This window comes from Empidonax traillii, unplaced genomic scaffold, assembly GCF_003031625.1.
Source record: "Empidonax traillii isolate 1590-97213 ecotype Southwest subspecies unplaced genomic scaffold, ASM303162v1 scaffold191:size1449129, whole genome shotgun sequence".
NCBI classification, from domain to species: Eukaryota; Metazoa; Chordata; class Aves; order Passeriformes; family Tyrannidae; genus Empidonax; species Empidonax traillii.
The window spans coordinates 541,710-559,445 of NW_020955384.1; the positions used below are offsets into that span (position 1 = coordinate 541,710).

A 17,736-nucleotide genomic window follows, 5' to 3' on the forward strand; every position below is an offset into this window, starting at 1 on the left:
CAGGACCCCACTGTAACTTTTTACATACTTATGTTGCTGTGGGGATTGTAAATCAGTTGAGAGATTAAGAAAGCCAGCTCAGTTGAGATGTTTGCTCTCCTATCACCAAGTATTAGAACAGCAATTAGGAAATGAACTAATGTCTATCTGGAAGTACCTGTGATCCTGCTTGCTAGAGATCTGAATATATAGAGTAAAGGGGTGCTGTAAGTTTCAGTATTTAATTTTATCTCATTTAATCTCATTATTTATGAGATCTTCTAAAGGAAATGGATACAAGGATCAGCTGGCTGATTCATCCCTCATTTAAATTTCTGAATGTGTGTTTTAAGACTGAAATTTCGTGTTTGAAAATTAGCAACCTCTTACTCATCTTGTATTTTTCGACTGCTACTTTGTGCTGGTCACTACCATTCTCATTACCTCACCACAGCAAACATAGTAGGCTGTAGGAAATTAAATGAAACTACAGAAAGCTTAGATTGAACTTTGAATTAACCAGGAAGAGTAGGTATCTACCTCGAAGTGAGCGGTGTACACAGGATTTGAATGGTCTGTGAAGAAATTGGGCGGGGCGATATGTAATGGTTTTGTAGATTAATGCACAACAGAAGAAGTGTTCATATTTCTGCAGTTATAGACAAAAAATGAATCCCTGCTTTGCATCAGTAGTGGAAATGAGGCAAAGAAGATTACAAGATATGCTAGATCAACATAAAGCTTTATAGAAAAACAAAACAAAAAACAAACAGAGGATCCTAGAATAATCCAGGTTGGAATGGACCTCAAGTGCTCAAAGCAGTACTATGAAAAAAGACCAAGCTGATTTGTCCAGAGATGAAGCCCACCCGGCCTCTGAGGGGTACCTGTTCTACTGCTCAACTGTCCTCGTGGGGAAAAAGCTTTTCCCTGTATCTAGGAAAAACATTTGCGAAGTGCTTAAGGACTCACCGCATTATTTAAACTAAGGGTCCTCAAGTGGTGCTTTTAGTACAGAGAAAACAAGATTCTCCATCGCACCCTGCTCCCAAAGCCCGGCCACAGGGACGATCCCTCTCTCACCCCGTGGCCTCCGCTTGGGGGCGGAGCGGCAGGAGGCGGATGTCTCCCTGCGGCCGGGACGGGAGCAGAGGCTGGCAGGCCCGCCAGGCCTCTGTCCGTGCGCGCTGCCGCAGCCGGTTATCCCGCTCCTGCCGGCGCCTCCTGCGGCCGACAAGGAGGCCCCGCGCCCGGGGCCCCTCGGAACCGTGCGGCCTCTCCCGCTGCATCCCGCCCCCTCCATCCTCACGGCTTCCCGGAGCACGCCAGGGCTGCCCCGCGCCCGGAGAGCGGCCGAGCCCCCGCCCGGCCCCCGCCCGCGCTCACCGGCCTCAGCGCCGCCGCCCGGCCCCGGGGGTTGGAACGGGGATGTGCCCTGCGCGGGAGGCGGTGACCGCGATTGCGGGCGGCAGGACGTGCTGTCCCACGGCACCCGGAACTCACGGCCTCGGCTGGGGCGAAATCACACGGGGTTCCATCACTTGTTAGAGCAGGGTTTGATGGGACGAGAAGGAGATACGGGGGGTTGGGTTAAAACAGCTCTCAGAGAGAATTAGAGTGGTAAATAGAAAAAAAAAAAATACTTTGACAGTCAGTCATTCTGAAGTAGTCTGATGGCAAAGAGTCAAACATTTTAAGGTTAGGCTACTTGGGTGCCTGTATTCCGATGGGAAGCAAATTATTAAGAAATTCTTTACAGAGAGGGTAATCAGGCATTGGAATGGGCTGCCCAGGGAAGTGGTGGATTCTCCATTCCTGGAGGTTTTTAAGATGATACTGGATGTGGCGCTTATTGCCATGGTCTGGTAATCACGGCAGTAGTGGATCAAGGGTTGGACTTGATGATCTCAGAGGTCTTTTCCTACCTGGCTGATTCTATGATTCTATGATCCTTTTGATTTGGTAACACTGAATTACGATGGGTGGTTTGTCTTATATCATCATATTTTCTTCCATATGATCGCTGCTTTATTACAGATCAAAAGAATAAAATTCACATATGTAGCTGTTGGGTCTATAGTGTTTTGGCTGGTGGCGTTTCAGAACTGTAAAACACAGTTTTGAGCTGTGATGATGAGAACCACCTTCCTCTGCCTTATTTTTTTCATCTATATCTACTTAATTTCTCTTCTAGAGTAACAACTCTACAGTCACAAATGGTTTCTGGACTAGAAAGATTTATACTAGGGCTGTTTGGAATTTTTTAACTAACTCTAGGTCTGCACAATCACATCCTTCAGAGAGTGAAAATTACTGCTGTTCCCTCTGGGAATACTTCAGCTACGTGTTCAGTAATCTGTACTGCATCTGTGAAAAAAGATGAGTTGAAGAAGAGAACTGCTACCAAAAGAAACGCTGCTGTAGGAATGCAGTTCAGGCTTTATCTCCTACATAACAGCTGTTTCAAGAACAGTTAACAATGTTTGTAAATGTAATTGCATGCAATGATGTTAAAAATAAGCATCTAAAAAATGCTTCCAATTTGTAATACACAATGTTTTGTATATTTGCTTCTTTCTGGTTTTGTTGCTTCATGCCTTCATGGTATCTTTTTTCCCTTCTAATTGCTCCCTACTCTCTCGATTTTTTCAATCATTGTCTGTAAATTAGCTAAATTAGCAATTGTTAAAAAATAAGTTATTCACAAGAGAACACAGTAGCGAGGTTTCCTTTTATGAGTTCCTTGATTAACTGTGATTCTATTTTTTTTTCCAACTAACTTGGAGAGACTCTTCCCTTGAGATTAGACATTTTAATTAATACATTCTTCACCTTCCTTCCACTTCTAAATGAAGAACAAACTGTCTAACATAGAAGGTATGGCTAGAGCCACATAGTGTTTTGACATAATGATATGCTAATGACATACTACAGTTGTTATTTAGCCTGTAGCAACAAACAGCTTACAGAGTGATGGTTTTCATGGTTGCAATTTGCTTATGAAGCCATAAGGTCTAGTGAGGAAGGGCTGCTTCCATCTCAGTATTCCTTCAAGGCAGATTGGTTGATACTGGACTTTATTCTGGGCCATCTTCAGTGTGGCAGCCTTGTGGGAGGCTAGCAGGGAACATAAAGAGTATGAATGAGCAGTTTAAAAGTCTGAAATAAAAACTATGTTGTAAGGTGACTTTCCTTGAAAATAGGGACTCTACTTCTTCAATGTGCTCAAAAATTACAGAATTCAAATGAGTTTGATGGACAGTGGTCATTAACAAACAGATTTTCTTTTTCTGTTTTATTTCTTTGACAACTACATACCAAATGTTTGGCATTTCTCAAGGATAAAAATTAAACAAAAAACAGGCAAGGAAGAATGTACTTTGTATTAGTTGAGAAAAGAAGGTTCAACTTTACAATGCCCCAAACGACTCCAGCCTTGAGTTGCAGGAAGCGTGTATATGATAGGATCCTATATATTCTTCTTGGACCAGAATGACGAGCTGTGGAGTATGATGTTCTACATACAACAAAGTAATAATTGAAAAACTCATTATATTTTATGCTGTTGTTAAAGTCAGTGCTTAAGAACTGTTCAGCCTCCATACTTTTTAGAAAGAAATTTTGTGTAAGACCAAATAGAAAGGGATTCTAATCATGACTGGGTCCTTTGCTGCTAGCATACCTTGATCACTGATGGCATTTTCAACCTGCTGAAAGGAGCTTGTAGCCAGGTGGGGGTCGGTCTCCCAGGCAACTACTGACAGACAGGAGTATGGAGCCTCCAGCTGCACCAGGGGAAGTTCAGACTGGACATCAGGGAGGATTTCTTCATGGAAAGAATTGTTAAACATTGGAATGGACTGGCCAGGGCAGTGGTGGACTCATCCCTGAAGGTGTTCAGGAAATGACTGGACATGACAGTGCTATGGTCTAGTTGACAAGGAGGAGGTTGGTCCAAGATTGGACTCAATGATCTTAGAGGTCTTTTCCAAGCTAAATGATTATGTGATTCTATTACTCTCTTTATTAAGTCAAAGTGAGGAAAGGAAAGTGTGAAGGGGCTTTGCTGACTTGACGTATACTTTCCATGTATTTTAGCATAAAAAACAGGAGAAAGAAAAACTACAGTTCTTGAAGTACTAGACTGGTCTGGTCTTCTGAAAGGCAAGAAAGGTCAGTAGTGCTGATTAGAGTCCTCTGTCTTTTACCTGAGACATTATTTCTAATGACAGCACTCTTACTGTTGCTACCTCCTTGTCCGTGAATACCCTGGAATCTGTAGATTTGACTGGCAATCCACAGGTGGAGGTTTATTTTCACATTTGCATCTAGAGCTGTCTTGTTAAGACTCGAAATGGGTCTACTGAGTCCTATCAGTAAGATGCCTTCACTAGCTGCTGGCCGTGCCCCGCTTAACCCTGGAGCAGGTACGGGGAAACCTGCTGTGTAGGCAGCACACAGTCCGTGTTTTGAGCTCTGTAATTAAAAGACGTGTAGATATTCACCATTTACTGATAATGACTTTAAATACAGCACTAGAGAGACAACTCATTCAGCTCCTTTCAAGTGTGTTTGGTTGTGGCAGCACCGCACAGCCGAGCCGCTCTCCCTTGCCCGGGGGTTCCTGTCCAGCTCTTTTGCCCAGCCCCTCGCGGATGCAGCGGGCACCGAGACCTCGGCCCGTTTCACAGAATCACGGAATTGGGAGGGCCCTCTGGAGATCCTCCGGTCCAGCTCCTTACGCACACGCTTATATAAGCGCCCCGCCTGTTTCCCGCGGGATGGGATGGGATGGGACGGGACGTGGAGCGCTGGGATCGGTGGGCATAGGCCGGGGGTGGGGGGTTGGGGGGGGTGACCGTGACCGCGCCGCCGCCCGTGCGCGCCCCCGCCGCGGGCGCGCGCGGAGCGCTATACATAACAGGCCGGCGTGCGCGCGTGCGCGTCCCGGCGGACACCGGCGCCACCGAGAGCCGCCTCGCGGCCCCGTGCTCATCCGGGTCCCGCCCAGGGGAGGGGGGGGGCAGCCCGCGGTCTCCGCCCTCTCCGCCGCGGCCCGCCGGCCCCGCGCCGACCCGGCAGGTGGGATTCCCACCGGGATCGCGGGCTGTGCCAGCCGCTTCCCGGCCCGCCGCGGGCGCGCCTCCCCCCGGTCCGGCCGCCCGCCCCGCCGGGCCGGCGGTACCGAACACACCTCAGAAACGTGAGGGCCGGCGGTCACGTGGGGCCGCCACCGGCCAATGGGCGGTGGGGGGGCGGGGCGGGGCGGCCGGCGCAGCCCCGCGCCCGGCGCAGTCACAGGGCGAGCGGCGAGGAGCGGCACGAACGGCGCTTCCCGCGGGCACGGCGCGCTCACCGCCCCGCAGCCACCGCCGCACACAGCGCTCCCTCCCTCCCTACCTTCGGCCCCGCTCTCCCCGGCGCGGGGGCCCCGCGGGGTGATGCGTCCCCGCTGGGCGGCCGCTCCCGCCGTGTCCGCCGGGTCTTAGAACCGCCCGCAGCGAGGCCCCGCCGGCCGCCCGCCCGTGCTCGCCCGGCGGCGCCGGGCCATGAGTGGCCCCGCGGGCGGCGGCGGTTCCCGCTGAGCGCCCGCACCCGGCATGGGGGTGAACGCCGTGCACTGGTTCCGCAAGGGGCTGCGGCTCCACGACAACCCGGCGCTGCGGGAATGCATCCAGGGCGCCGACACGGTGCGCTGCGTCTACATCCTGGACCCCTGGTTCGCCGGCTCCTCCAACGTGGGCATCAACAGGTGGCGGTGAGTGCGGGGCTCCGCGGGGCGCTAATCCCCGCGTTATGTATGCGGTCACGCTGCCTCCCCTCCATCCCCTCCCCTCCGCGCCCGATTGGGCCGCCGCCAGCGCCGGCTTCCCCTGCCCGCCCGTCCTCCCCGCGGCACCGCCGCTGTTACGTATCCGGCCCTGCGCCCGCCCGGCCAGGGAGCGGCGAGAGGGAGCCGGGCAGTGCGGCGCCGGAGGGCCGCGGCTTCCCGAGGAACGGGCTCCTTTTTCCCGCTCCCTCTCCCGCTGCTGCCGGGCGGAAAGTCTCGTGAGGAGCAGCCGGGAGGCCTTGCACTGTCTCGGGACCTCTGGGCAGTCGGGAACCCCAGGGCGACTTCGTCAACCCCAGGGTGACTCCGTCCTGGAAAAGCTGTGAAGCTGCTTGCTTAGCTCAAAAAGGAATTTCTCAGAGTAGCTTTCCTACGATAAAGGGCGTCATAGAAAATCTTGAGTGGGAAGGGACACACAAGGATCACAGAGTCCAGCTCCTGGCCCTGCACAGGACAGCCCTAAGAATCCCACCATGTGCCTTAAATCGATGTCCAAACGCTTCTCGAACTCTTGGCAAATTTGATGTGCATTGTCCCTTTCCGGAGCATGCAGATCTCTCCCTACACCTTCAGTCCTGCTGAATACAGAAATGAACTTTACTGTGGAGTTGTGACTGGTGCTCCCACACTAAATGTGTGCCATATTAAGGCAGAGGTTAATGGGACTTCTGTGCATGCTTGTCATGTGAGTTTAGTTAAAACATCACTAGGGATCTGAAAATTGTTACCCTTTTAAAAGGGTTGATAATGCAGGAGAGTTTGTGTCTATCCATCTGGTGTCAGGAAATGATTGTGAACTTTGCCTGTCCAGACTATGATGCTGAGAAGTTGCCTAATTATGGAACAAGCACAGTGAAACTTGGCTTAACATTACATCATAGAAGAGTAAGAAAGTTTAGATACGTTTCAGTATGGGTTTCAGTTCACTTCAAGGATTATTTCTTTGAGATTTAATTAATTTGTATGCCAGGTCATTAAATAACTTACCAACAAGGTAACTTGCCTTTGGAGGTTTTGGATTTTTTTCCAAATTTTGGGAAGTTTTCTTTATGGTCCTATTTCTGGTTTTCAGGAGATAAAAATACTAAAAATGTTTTCTGTGGAGTTTAACTTGGTGGTTTATTCCATTTTCACGGATATAAATAACGTTCATACCACTGAATGATAATAATTGTTAAATACTTCCCTTCTCTGAGGTTCATGTTGTACGTTTCTTTTATAGAGACTTTTAAATTGTTTTAGTTTTGAAGGGGATAAGGTTTTTTTAATAACATTTTGACTTCATAAAGAAGCTTAGAGGTCTTAGTTTTGTGGATGAAGCATGAACAGCTACTTAAGTTTTAACAGAATGTGGGCAAATGGCACAAGTTTTGTGTTAAGGAAATCACATCTTAAGAATATTTCATAAGTCTCTAATGTGCTTTGCAGTTGAAATGCTAAACAGTTTTTGGTTATATTATCTGAGCTAGTGAATGATAGACAAATGTGAACTTTGATTTCCAGCAGAAGGAAGTTCATGTATTGAGTGCTATTGCCCTGGTTCTTCAATGACTATGGAATATGGTCATTAGCTAATACAGTCCTTGAATGTGTTTCTGTGTGATATATTTGCTGGTTGGTTTACTTTAACAGTGTTCTTGCTGTTCTAAAAGACAGCTAGTCGCTCCACTGCATTTTGCATTTAAAGAAAACCCATCTTTTTTTAGTTGCTGGTTGGAGGGACTGAATTTTGGGTAAATTGCAGCTCCCCTATCCAAAGCACTTCAGATGGTCTCCTGGGATTCAAGTGTCCTGGAGGCACATGCTGCACATGTATTCAAGTAGAAAATCTTGCTGCCTGCATAGCCTGGTTTGTGAGATCTTCAGGGTTTTTTCAAGTTTAAAAGCACAAAAACTTTCTAAAATAACTGGCTACTGAAGCTGTATGTATATTATGGTTGTTCTTAATAAATTTATATTTAAATGAACAGTTATTAGTTTGGTATGAATCCATTTTAGGTTCCAGTTGTTTTGAGTTATTTTTAACCAGTGCAAACACATACATTCACAGTATGTATACCCAAGGCTTATGATGCAGTTTTTTGTGTTGCCAGTCTCATTTCACACTTGTAATTAATGATCAAGCATTTTATGTTCTGGGTCACTTAATGAGCATAGGCAAGATCCTTGCCTACATGCCTGTAGAGCAGTGTATTGAATTAGCTAAAACATTTTATTTGAGACTAGGAGCAGAAGCCCTTCAGCATTAGGAATATGAGTCAAATTTAATCTCCTGGTGTGAATTTACGTTGGTCCTTTCTTAATTTGAGTTGATTGACACCAAGAGTTTATGTTCTGGTCTGTTTATGGTCCTAATGCCCTGGGCATAAATCTTCTCTGTCAAAGTATGACTAACACAATGGATATCAGGAAAAATGGTGAAAGAATACAAGAAACCAGAAGGTTTAGTTTCTTGTTAGAGTATTGTAACTCGGCAGAGTCATAAGTTACGGTTCATTTTAACAAGTACGTGTTAAATCTGGCAAATAGCAACCTTTAGTACAGAGGTGCTTTCTGATTAACTTTTTAAACAGTCATGTAACAATTGTGAACTAATATTTTTGTGTAATTGCACTCTTGAGCAAGTCTAATTACTAAGCAGTCACATGGTCTTACTGACCTCCTTTCTCCTGGCATTCAGCCTACCTGTTCTAAATTCATGAGTGCTACGTAACAAATGCCAGGGCCTCCCTCAACTCACTTCATTTTTTTTTTCCCGGTTCTGTTCTGTTTCTTCTTATTGTTCCTTTTTTCAAGCTGTCACACAGATCAAGATGTGCTTTCGTTGAGACATGTTTTTTCTATGTAATGAGTTCACAGTGTTGTTCACAGATCAACACTTGAGAGAGAAGTTTCTCGGTGCAGTAAAAAGTGATGGAAAAATGGAGATACTAAATGGAAAATCAAGCTAACACTCTCTTAAAGAAAGTTTTGTCAATTGCCATTAAACAGTTGGCACCAGAATTAGCTCCCATCTAATTGTGTCAACAGAGTAGACAAAGAATGTAACTTGCATACTCCAACAAGTAACCATTACCTACTTCTGAAAAAATTTGTTTGTGCTCACAAACTTTTCCATATTAAGGAGAGCGGGATCTCATGTTTTGCAAAATCACTTAGGGGAGAGTTTCATTTAGCCCCAGTTTTAGTAAGAGAGCGGCAATTGATCACAATATCTGAAAAGAAATGCAAACATTCTGTTAGTTGCTGCATAAGAATTTACTTTGGGTAATAATTTACTACTTTTAGTTTGTCTTTTTGACTATGTATGTATGTCTTTGATATGCTAGTTAAAATACTAGTGTGCAGCAATTGATTTTGTAAAGATGGATAGTCTGATCTTGCTAATCCTTGTATTTCTTTTTTTAATCATTCCTGAAGAGAATAAATTTCACTTTTAAAGTAAGAGCAGTAAAATTTATTTTGTATATCTGTCAGATTTTGTGAGAATATTGATGTGCTCAGCATCCTGCAAAGTTAGCTGCTATTGTGGCAGATATTGCTATTGATTTAGGAGAAAGAAAAGGTGTGATTTTTTTTTTTTTTTTACACCTGTATTTCAACCATATTAAAAAGAAAAACCTGAACAACAACAAAAAAAAAAGTTTCAGGACAATCACTGCGATTGGATTGGAAATTGGAACTTGTTTTAAAAAATTATTACTTAGACATGCTTAAGTAGTATCTATTTAATTTCTTTATTTTGTGTGTCTAGTTTCATCTTATGTAGGTACGATTTGCCCTGTTTGTTTGGATGGAGGACTGGTGGAGAAAGTTTGTCAACAAAATTATTCTGTGGGTGGTTTCAGTTTCACATCTGTACTTCAGGCAGGCAAAATTTGTGTATTATACTTATTAATTTTGATGACATGCTTGGTATGTAAAAAGAAATGCACTGAAATATTTATGACTTCCCTGCTAAAGACATCCCTTTAAGTTTCTTTTCATTGTGTAGCACTTAGGATGAAAATCTATTTGATTTATGAAAAAATTTAGGCTCTCTGTCACTCCCCTCCTCAGTTGGATAGGAAAGAGAAAATACAATGAAAGCCTTGTGGGTTAAGATAAGGACAAGGAGAGGTCATTTAGCAATTACCGTCCCAGGGAAAGTTTATTAATTTAGCTTAATTTATTACCAATCAAATCAAAATGGGCTAATGAAAAATAAACTGAATTCTTAACACATCTTTCTCCCACCCCTCCCTTCTTCCTGGGTTCAACTTCACTCCCATTTCTCTGCCTCCTATTCCCAGGCAACACAGGGGGATGGGGAATGGGGATTTTGGTCAGTTCACGATATGTTGTCTCTGCTGCACCTTCCTCCTCAGAGGGGAGGACTCCTCACATTTCCCATGCTCTAGTTTGGGATCCCTCCCAGGTAACAGTCCTCCACAGACTTCTTCAGTGTGAGTTCTTCCCATGGGCTATAGTTCTTCAGGAACTGCTCCACTGTTGGTCCCTTCCACAAGGTTCCACCCTTCAGGAACTGACTGGTCCAGTGCTGGATTCCCTCTGGGGTCACAAGTACTGCCAGCAAACCTGCTCCAGTGTGGGCTCCTCTCTGCACAGGTCCTGCTGGGAGCCTCATCCAACACTGGCTTCCCATGGGGTCACAACCTCACTTGGGCAGTGTAGGGACCTCCATGGGCTGCAAGTGGATATTTGCTCTGCCATGGACCTCCATGGGCTGAAGGGGGACAGTATTCCCCTCCATGGTCTTTACAATGGGCTGTAGGGGAATCTCAGCTCTGGCGCCTGAAGCACCCCCTCACCCTCCTCTCTCCCTGATCCAAGTGTCTGCAGAGTTGTTCCTGTCACATACTCTCGCTCCTCTCTGGCTGCAATTGCTCCTGAGCAGTAACTTTTTGTCCTTCTTAAATATGTTACCCCAGAGGCACTACCTTGGCCAGTTGCACCTCTGTCTTGGAGCTGTCTGGCATTGGCCCTGAAAGACATGTGGGAAGCTTCCAGCAGCTTCTCACAGAAGCCTCCCTTGAGACCCCCCTCCTGCCAAAACCTTGTCATGCAAACCCAAGACAATCCTTCATACCCTTTAATGAGCAGCTTCACCTGTAGTGCAGCGTATGCCACTTGGAACACTTTTGTCCAGCCAGGTGAACTGAGGGTGAATAATCTGTAAAAAATCTGCAGCTACTTTTCAGCATTGCACGTTGTGATGGGATGCCCTCAGTTCAGTGATTCCCTCTATAATTCGTGTTATATGATCGAGTCCTATGATTTACGAAGTACGTCACTGAAGCACACTGACGTATGTCCTCATGGGTTTAATCCCGCGTTGTTGATGAAAGGGTTGGTTCCACCCTTTTATGATAGCACACAGCCCTGTGGTGAGCCAGTTCAGCTCATCAATCTGTCCAAAAGAGATTAATTACCAGTTTTGGTGGGATTAGCTCTGTGGTAGATTGTGCCAGCAAAAAGGTCACAGTAGTAGTGAAGAGGAGATGAATGGGAAGGGCAGGTACCATTTCTTTCAGTGGCAGTGTGGATTTGAGCCAGACTACAGTGGCCGTGTAACTGTGGCCTGCATTACTCATGTGTGTAGTAACCACCGGGTGGTTTTTGGAAGAGGATTATTGGTTTCTTCTGTGCCTTGCCATTTGTTGACACCCTTTGAAGTCATATTGTTGAAAATAAGCGTTGGCCTTTTTACTGTGCTAGGGAAAAGGCACAATTTATTTTTTGTCAAACTGTCAGAATGTGAGAAATAAGCCTGCTAGCTGAGAAATTGCACTGTGCTTTTTTCCTTATTTTGGTGAATGATCTTGTATCACCAGATTCTGTAATGTAACTATTATTAAATTGGACAAAAAGACCAGGCTGGTTGGTCTAGAGGGAGCAGGTGGTTCTGCAAATCCAATTTTATACTAAGTGTTCAGTAAGTTGTTTTTTTGCAAATAGCCATTACTATAGGCCAGAAGAATTCAAGTGAACACTTATACAATTCGCTTTTTTTGGCTGCAGGGTTGATCTTGAGCGAATCTTAATTGCTGAGGTAAGAGAATCTTAATTCCTGAGGTAAGAAGTTTTGAGGTTTTAGACATTCATTTTACATCACTGATCTCCAGGTTTGTGGATATCAAGAGAAGACCTGGGTAGTTCTTGATATGTAAGAGTAGTGTGTGGACTTTGAGTATCAAGGGAGAAATGTAGTTCTGAACAACTGAGTAGTATTACTTCAGTCTTCTTTCTTTCAGGACAAGTAATCTATTTTTATTTTACTTAAGTATCAATAGATCACATTCTTTATTAGAGTAGGGGAAGGTATTCTATCTGCAACTTGCAGTGTTACCTGCTCTGATCACAAAAGAGGAGGGTGATAACCCCCAACAAACACCATCTGTGGTGAATGTGAAAGCAGGTGTTAGAGGGAAATCAAGAATACAGAATTTTATTTTTTTTTCCTTAACTGATCAGTATGTAGCAGTGTCAATGAATTCTGCAACAGTTCTTCAAAGCAAGTTATTTTATATATTATCATTCTCTTTTGGCCATTTTAATGCAATAAAGTATATTTCCCACCAGTTTATGAAAATGTCTTTATTCCTACCAATGCAAGCTACTCTTTAAACATACTATGCAAGTATTGCAGAAAAGCCTGCTTATCATTGCATATTGCCTGAACTTTTTGGTTTCTGACAGTTTACCTACAGATTGGAAGTCTTTATTTTCAAAAGTGGTTCTTCTCCATGCTCTGTCTCAGTAGCTGGCAGGTTTTCAGGTTAGTTATATAACCTGTGATAGGAGGAAGGTCAAGCTGCCGGCAAAGTCGGCCATTTTTTCAGTGTAGAAGTCACACTAAAGTCTGTGATGTGTTTATTTGCATACTGAAAGAAACTCTTTGCTTTAGGGATTTTTGTGACCTTCCCATAGTGACCTAAAAAGGCAAAAGTGAGCTTGAGTCGGTTGTATAAGTAGTGTGAGTGTACGTGGCTTTGTGTTCCATGGGCTTAGTCATTTGCATATCACATTTTAGCAGGTTTAATAGCTGTACCTTTGGTAACCTCTAGGAGAGGACTAGATTTGATTACTAGGGTAAGAACTTCATCGTATTCTGGTGCAATACACTTCACTTAGATTTTTTCAGAACTCTTAATTTAATGTGGAGCAAGGTTAATTTGTGTGCTTCTGTGTACTTCTGGCTTCCACGTTCTTTGCAATCTAGGTCAAGAGGTGAACTATAATTGCAATGTTCTTCTAACCCTGAAGCCTCCATTTGTTTTTCAGGTCATCATAAAGCGTTTGCTTTCATTGTTTTGGAGTTTTGTGTGTGTAAATGTTTTTTTCTATAAGGTAATAAAGCTTTAGCAGAGGTGAAGGATAGACTGGAAAGGACAGGTCAGTATTTCAATGTTCTATTTCAAGTGGGTGAGCAGAGATGGCTGTGGCAGAAGTCTACATGTATGTCTATACTTTTGGAAGAGTTACAAATCCAAGAGCATACCAGTTATTGGTGGAGATAATAAAAATTAACACAGAAGCTTTATTAGCATTAGTTTAAACAGTAGCTGAGGTTCAGTGAACAGAACTTCCTATAATTCAATGTTGGTAAACCTGGGCAGGAAATAAGAATTTCATAATACTCAGGGTTTCAGAAGTAAATTCAGGTGTCAAACTGTTGCTTATAATCTCTTTTCAAAGTGCTAATGCAACAAGTTTGTTGCAAAAAAACAAAACCTGTTCAGATTATCAGCGATGGAAGTGATTTCACACGGTTGAACATTGCTTAGGATGTGTCCTGCAAATCTAATTTCTGTGTTAAAGGCATGTGATGATATGCACCTTTGTGATATGCATCGCTTCCTCCTGCAGCTAAACTAGGGAAGTTTTCTGGGCCTGCTTTAGAAATTTACTGTTTCTCAGTGTTTCCTAATTTGCAGGAAAGCTTTTCCTTTTATGTTCACTGACGTGCGTTTCTTCTCTAACATCTGTAAGGATATTTGGGTCTTTTTCACAGACATGAAAAGTAAGGGCTGTAAAGTTCCTGCCCTCTAAGTTTGTCCTTTCAGAACATGAACTCCTATCCCTTCGACCAGAAACGTTGAAAAAATTCTGTTTAAGCTCAAATGGGGACGTTGTGAAGTATGAATACATGTTATTAATTCTTCAGTGATGGAGATGAAATGTCTACAGCACAGGTTACTTAGGAACAATTCCTGAAAGGAAAACTTGGATTTTTCTATCTGTTTTCAATCCTAAGTGTGAAATCCATGACCTAGGAAATGCTTTATTTTTTATAGTAAGGAATCTGTGGAGTTCAGTGCTTGCAGGTTTGGAATTTTTTTGTGCTCCCCAGTGACAGTGTTCTACTGACCTTGTAGGTGAAGGGTAAACTGTGCTGCAAGTGGCGGGGGCAGGGGAGGGGGGGAAAAAGGGCAAAGTAGTGATTGAAAGAATAGGAGAAGACACCTTGAATGAGAAAGAGAAATTAATAAATAAGTAGGTAACTTGTTCATGTAGGCTGCTTGTTGCTTCAAACCTTGCATAGTTCATAAAACATGGTCGTGGTATGCATGGTTACAAGTTTGCCATGCACTGAAGATACAGAATGTCATGACAAGCTCTACCCGAGTTTCACTATCTGTGCAGTTCTGAAGTACTGGAGAAGCATACAGAGAATTGTGAAACTACATTTTACAGAGCAACTGGCATCGAAAATAGTAATAATTTGATTTCCAATATATTGGATTCGTTGAAGAATGGAGTAAATATTGTCTTTCCTGTGTTCTCTTGTGAGTTTCCTCTGAGTTGAAATTTTCTGCCTGCAAATTCTGTTGCATCAAGTGATTTTTTTTTTCTTCATTTTTTTCCTCTTCATATTTCATATTCTAGAGAATAAACAAGCTCTTTTTTTTTTTTCTAGGAGTCTTAAAGCAGAAGAAAACATTCCAACTTTTAGCAGAGATTGCCTATTATTTTTTCCCTTTTCCCCCTCTCATGGGAAAAGCATGACTCTACATCTGCAAACTGAGACATGCATTTAAAAGAAAATGTTCTGCAGAGTAATTTTTTGTCATCTAGTTTTCAGAAGGGTATTTGATGGGGGATGAGGTTGCATTTTGGTTTTGTTCTTTGTTTTTTTAAGTCTTGCTGTGAGTGAACTCCAGAAGTCAAAACCATCTAAGTCTTAATGAGGGTGATCAAGCAAAAGATGGCATCTGAATCATTTGTTTTATTTGGGTTGCCTAGGGATAATTCCTGTGACTCTCCATCATTATTTTCCAGTAGATGACATGCTGAATAAGGTCTAGTTTACTGTGCTTTATCTGTTTCTTTTTAGACAGGGGAGCTGTTTGCTGTTTACTGCTACATCCTAAATCCTGTGAATGCTTCTTTAAATTACTTGCTATGAGAGACTTTAATTTTTAATTTTTTTTTTCTCCAGCATACTCTTTCATTGGTATGACTTGGAAACATTCTACTGATGTGTAGTTTCTTCAGTTTATGACAAAGCAAAAAGTTGTAAATTACTGTGATGTTGACAGTTCAGCTTTAATTGTGGTGTATTTCCCCCTTTTATTTCAAGGCTTTCGTAATCTGAGGAGATCCCTCTAAAATTGGTTTTGATCATATAGTTCATGGTGTTTTTCAGTGAGTAGGGGTTTTTCATTCAATTGAAATTTCCTTTCTGTAAGCTAGTTGCCAGTAAATACACTAGTGAGAAGTATTTTATTTCAGCAGTAATGTATCTTTCTTCTAAGCCACAACGAAAATCATGAGTTTGTGGGGGATAACGTGAATCTTCCTATTTTTACATTTTAGAATTTGGCCTTCTGCATTCTTTTAAATATAACTCCACCATCCTGTCTCTTTCAGTGCCAACACTGAAATACTGTGTTAGTTTTCCAAGCAAAGTTCTTCAATGCTGCATTTACTTAAAGTTTTACTCCAGTTCTTCACTACTTTCATATGAGACAGCACAATGGAGCTTGCATTTTTGGCACTGGAGGTCATGCTTTCAAATTGAGAAGTGCTACTAGTGATCATGTGTTGCTCTTGCAGCAGCAGCCTTTCCTGTTTTTTCATAATTATACAATATTTTTCTTCTACTAGTCCTTCTACCTTTGCAGTTGCTGCCCTACGGCTTGTGGTGGTAAAGTGCAGTGGTAAAGTAAAAAATAATTTTTAGTGGTTTTGAGTGTTTTTTTTAATATTCTGTTTAAAGAGTACTAGATTTTCAGGAACAGTTATCTCTATATATGTGATTTATACCCGAGTGAAAGGGTGGACAAAATTTCAAAAGCTTTTCTGCTCACTGTACCATATTGTCACCAATTGAAATTTTTCCTGCTGAACTTGGAAGTTTTAAGAAGACATAAGGTAAAGTAACCTTTGGAGAGCTTTTCTGTTTTTATCAAGTGGGCTCTATCTGTCAGAATCTTTCTATTAACTGGAGTTTTAATTAGGGTATACTATATGATAATGTCTGGCCTTTTCTTGGAATTGTTTTTTTTTGCTTGGAAGTGTTAGTCTTCTTGTGTCTCTTAACGTTTTACCTTCAATGAAAGCTTCTGAACTTGGAGTTGGACAAATTGATCAAAAACCTCCTAAGTACAAGTCAATCTGATTGATGTTTGAAGCCTTGCAGGCTTATTTCTACAGAGATAATTATTTCCTTTATAGGTTTAAGGTACACTTTAATGGAAACTTGCATTGGTGGTCTTTTCTCCTTTGTCATAAGGTAGTGGTTATTAACAGCAACAGGAAACAGGAAATTTTGTAATTGTCAACATTTCTTCCTGGATTTGTAAGGTATCTTTTTCTCCCCTCTCCAGCCCATGCAGGGTTAAATAGGATTTAAAAACATGTTAGCTTTACCTGCCATTCACCAGGGTTTTTCTTTTATGCAGATTTAGTTATTTAGACCTGTAATAAAGGATCATGTCCATTAGCCTGTGCTTGGATGGTGATACTGGAACAGCCTGTTTGTGCCGAAGTTTGATGCCAGCTGTTGACTCCGGCAGGGGACACGCCGTTCACGAGCTGCTGTTCCTTTTCACACCTTTCCCTTCCATTCTTTATCAGTTCCTCCGGTTTTGAACACTGGCTTGATACTTCTTGAACTCTGAGCTCCTATTGGGTTTCACTTAACCTTTAGCCACCAACGCTTCTAAATATGACACAGAGGAGCAGAACCGACCTGCTGCTTGTACCTGCTCGAATGAAGCCTTTCACTGTCCCAGTTAGGAATAAAGTTGAGCTACGGTGCAGGAATCCTCTCGGAGCAGCTCCTTAGGGAAGGGAAAATCGGCTCTTACTACAGCGGTTACATATAACTGGAAAAGTAGGTCATTGTGGCAGGGAGTAGTCCAAACAGCCGCCTGGTTGCTGCAGCAACGACCTACTTTACGGAACTATTTTTGTTGATTCATATTGAAACTTCGTAAAAGTGCTATAAGGAAATGATCAGGTTATGAGATATGTAACCAGGAAAGCTGCAGGCTTTGTGGACTCTCCCTGCTGTCCTCCTCTCTCCCACCCTCCCCTCTCTCTTTGGTCTTGCCTTTTGATGTTGGCTGGATGTAGGGGGATTAAAGCAAATACGGTTAGGTTTTATTCAGTTTGACCTCTAGTGGGAAACATCTCTTTTTGCTTGAAGTTTCTGCATAGACTTAATATTTATAATTGGTGATTAAGTTTCTAGAGTTCAGCACCTATAAATCTTCCCCTATCAATTTTGTCTATAGAAATAACTTTGGAGTTAAAACAACAACAAACCAAACAAACAAAACCCCGCCCCTTTTTTTTTAAAAATCTTATTTCCAGGCCACTGGAACAGACTCCCCAGGAAAGTGTTCACAGCACCAAGCCTGCCAGAATTCAAGGAGCACTTGGAAAACACTCTCAGGCACATTCTTGGGGCTGTTCTG

The 17,736-nt window shown here is 43.1% G+C and overlaps 2 protein-coding genes across 2 annotated transcripts in view; one reads left to right on the plus strand and one right to left on the minus strand.

Annotated features, from left to right (window-relative positions):
• The window catches only part of MTERF2 (mitochondrial transcription termination factor 2), a 5,549-nt gene extending 4,257 nt beyond the window's left edge, over positions 1–1,292 (minus strand). Inside the window, exon 1 of the mRNA XM_027886631.1 lies at positions 1,063–1,292. Coding sequence (XP_027742432.1) covers positions 1,063–1,282 — 220 coding nt within the window. The 5' untranslated portion in view covers positions 1,283–1,292. The remainder of the gene's footprint in view (positions 1–1,062) is intronic.
• Positions 1,293–5,525: 4,233 nt separating this feature from the next.
• CRY1 (cryptochrome circadian regulator 1) overlaps positions 5,526–17,736 on the plus strand; it is a 38,372-nt gene continuing 26,161 nt past the window's right edge. The window contains exon 1 of the mRNA XM_027886629.1: positions 5,526–5,737. Within this exon, the coding sequence (XP_027742430.1) occupies positions 5,580–5,737 (158 nt within the window). The 5' untranslated portion in view covers positions 5,526–5,579. The remainder of the gene's footprint in view (positions 5,738–17,736) is intronic.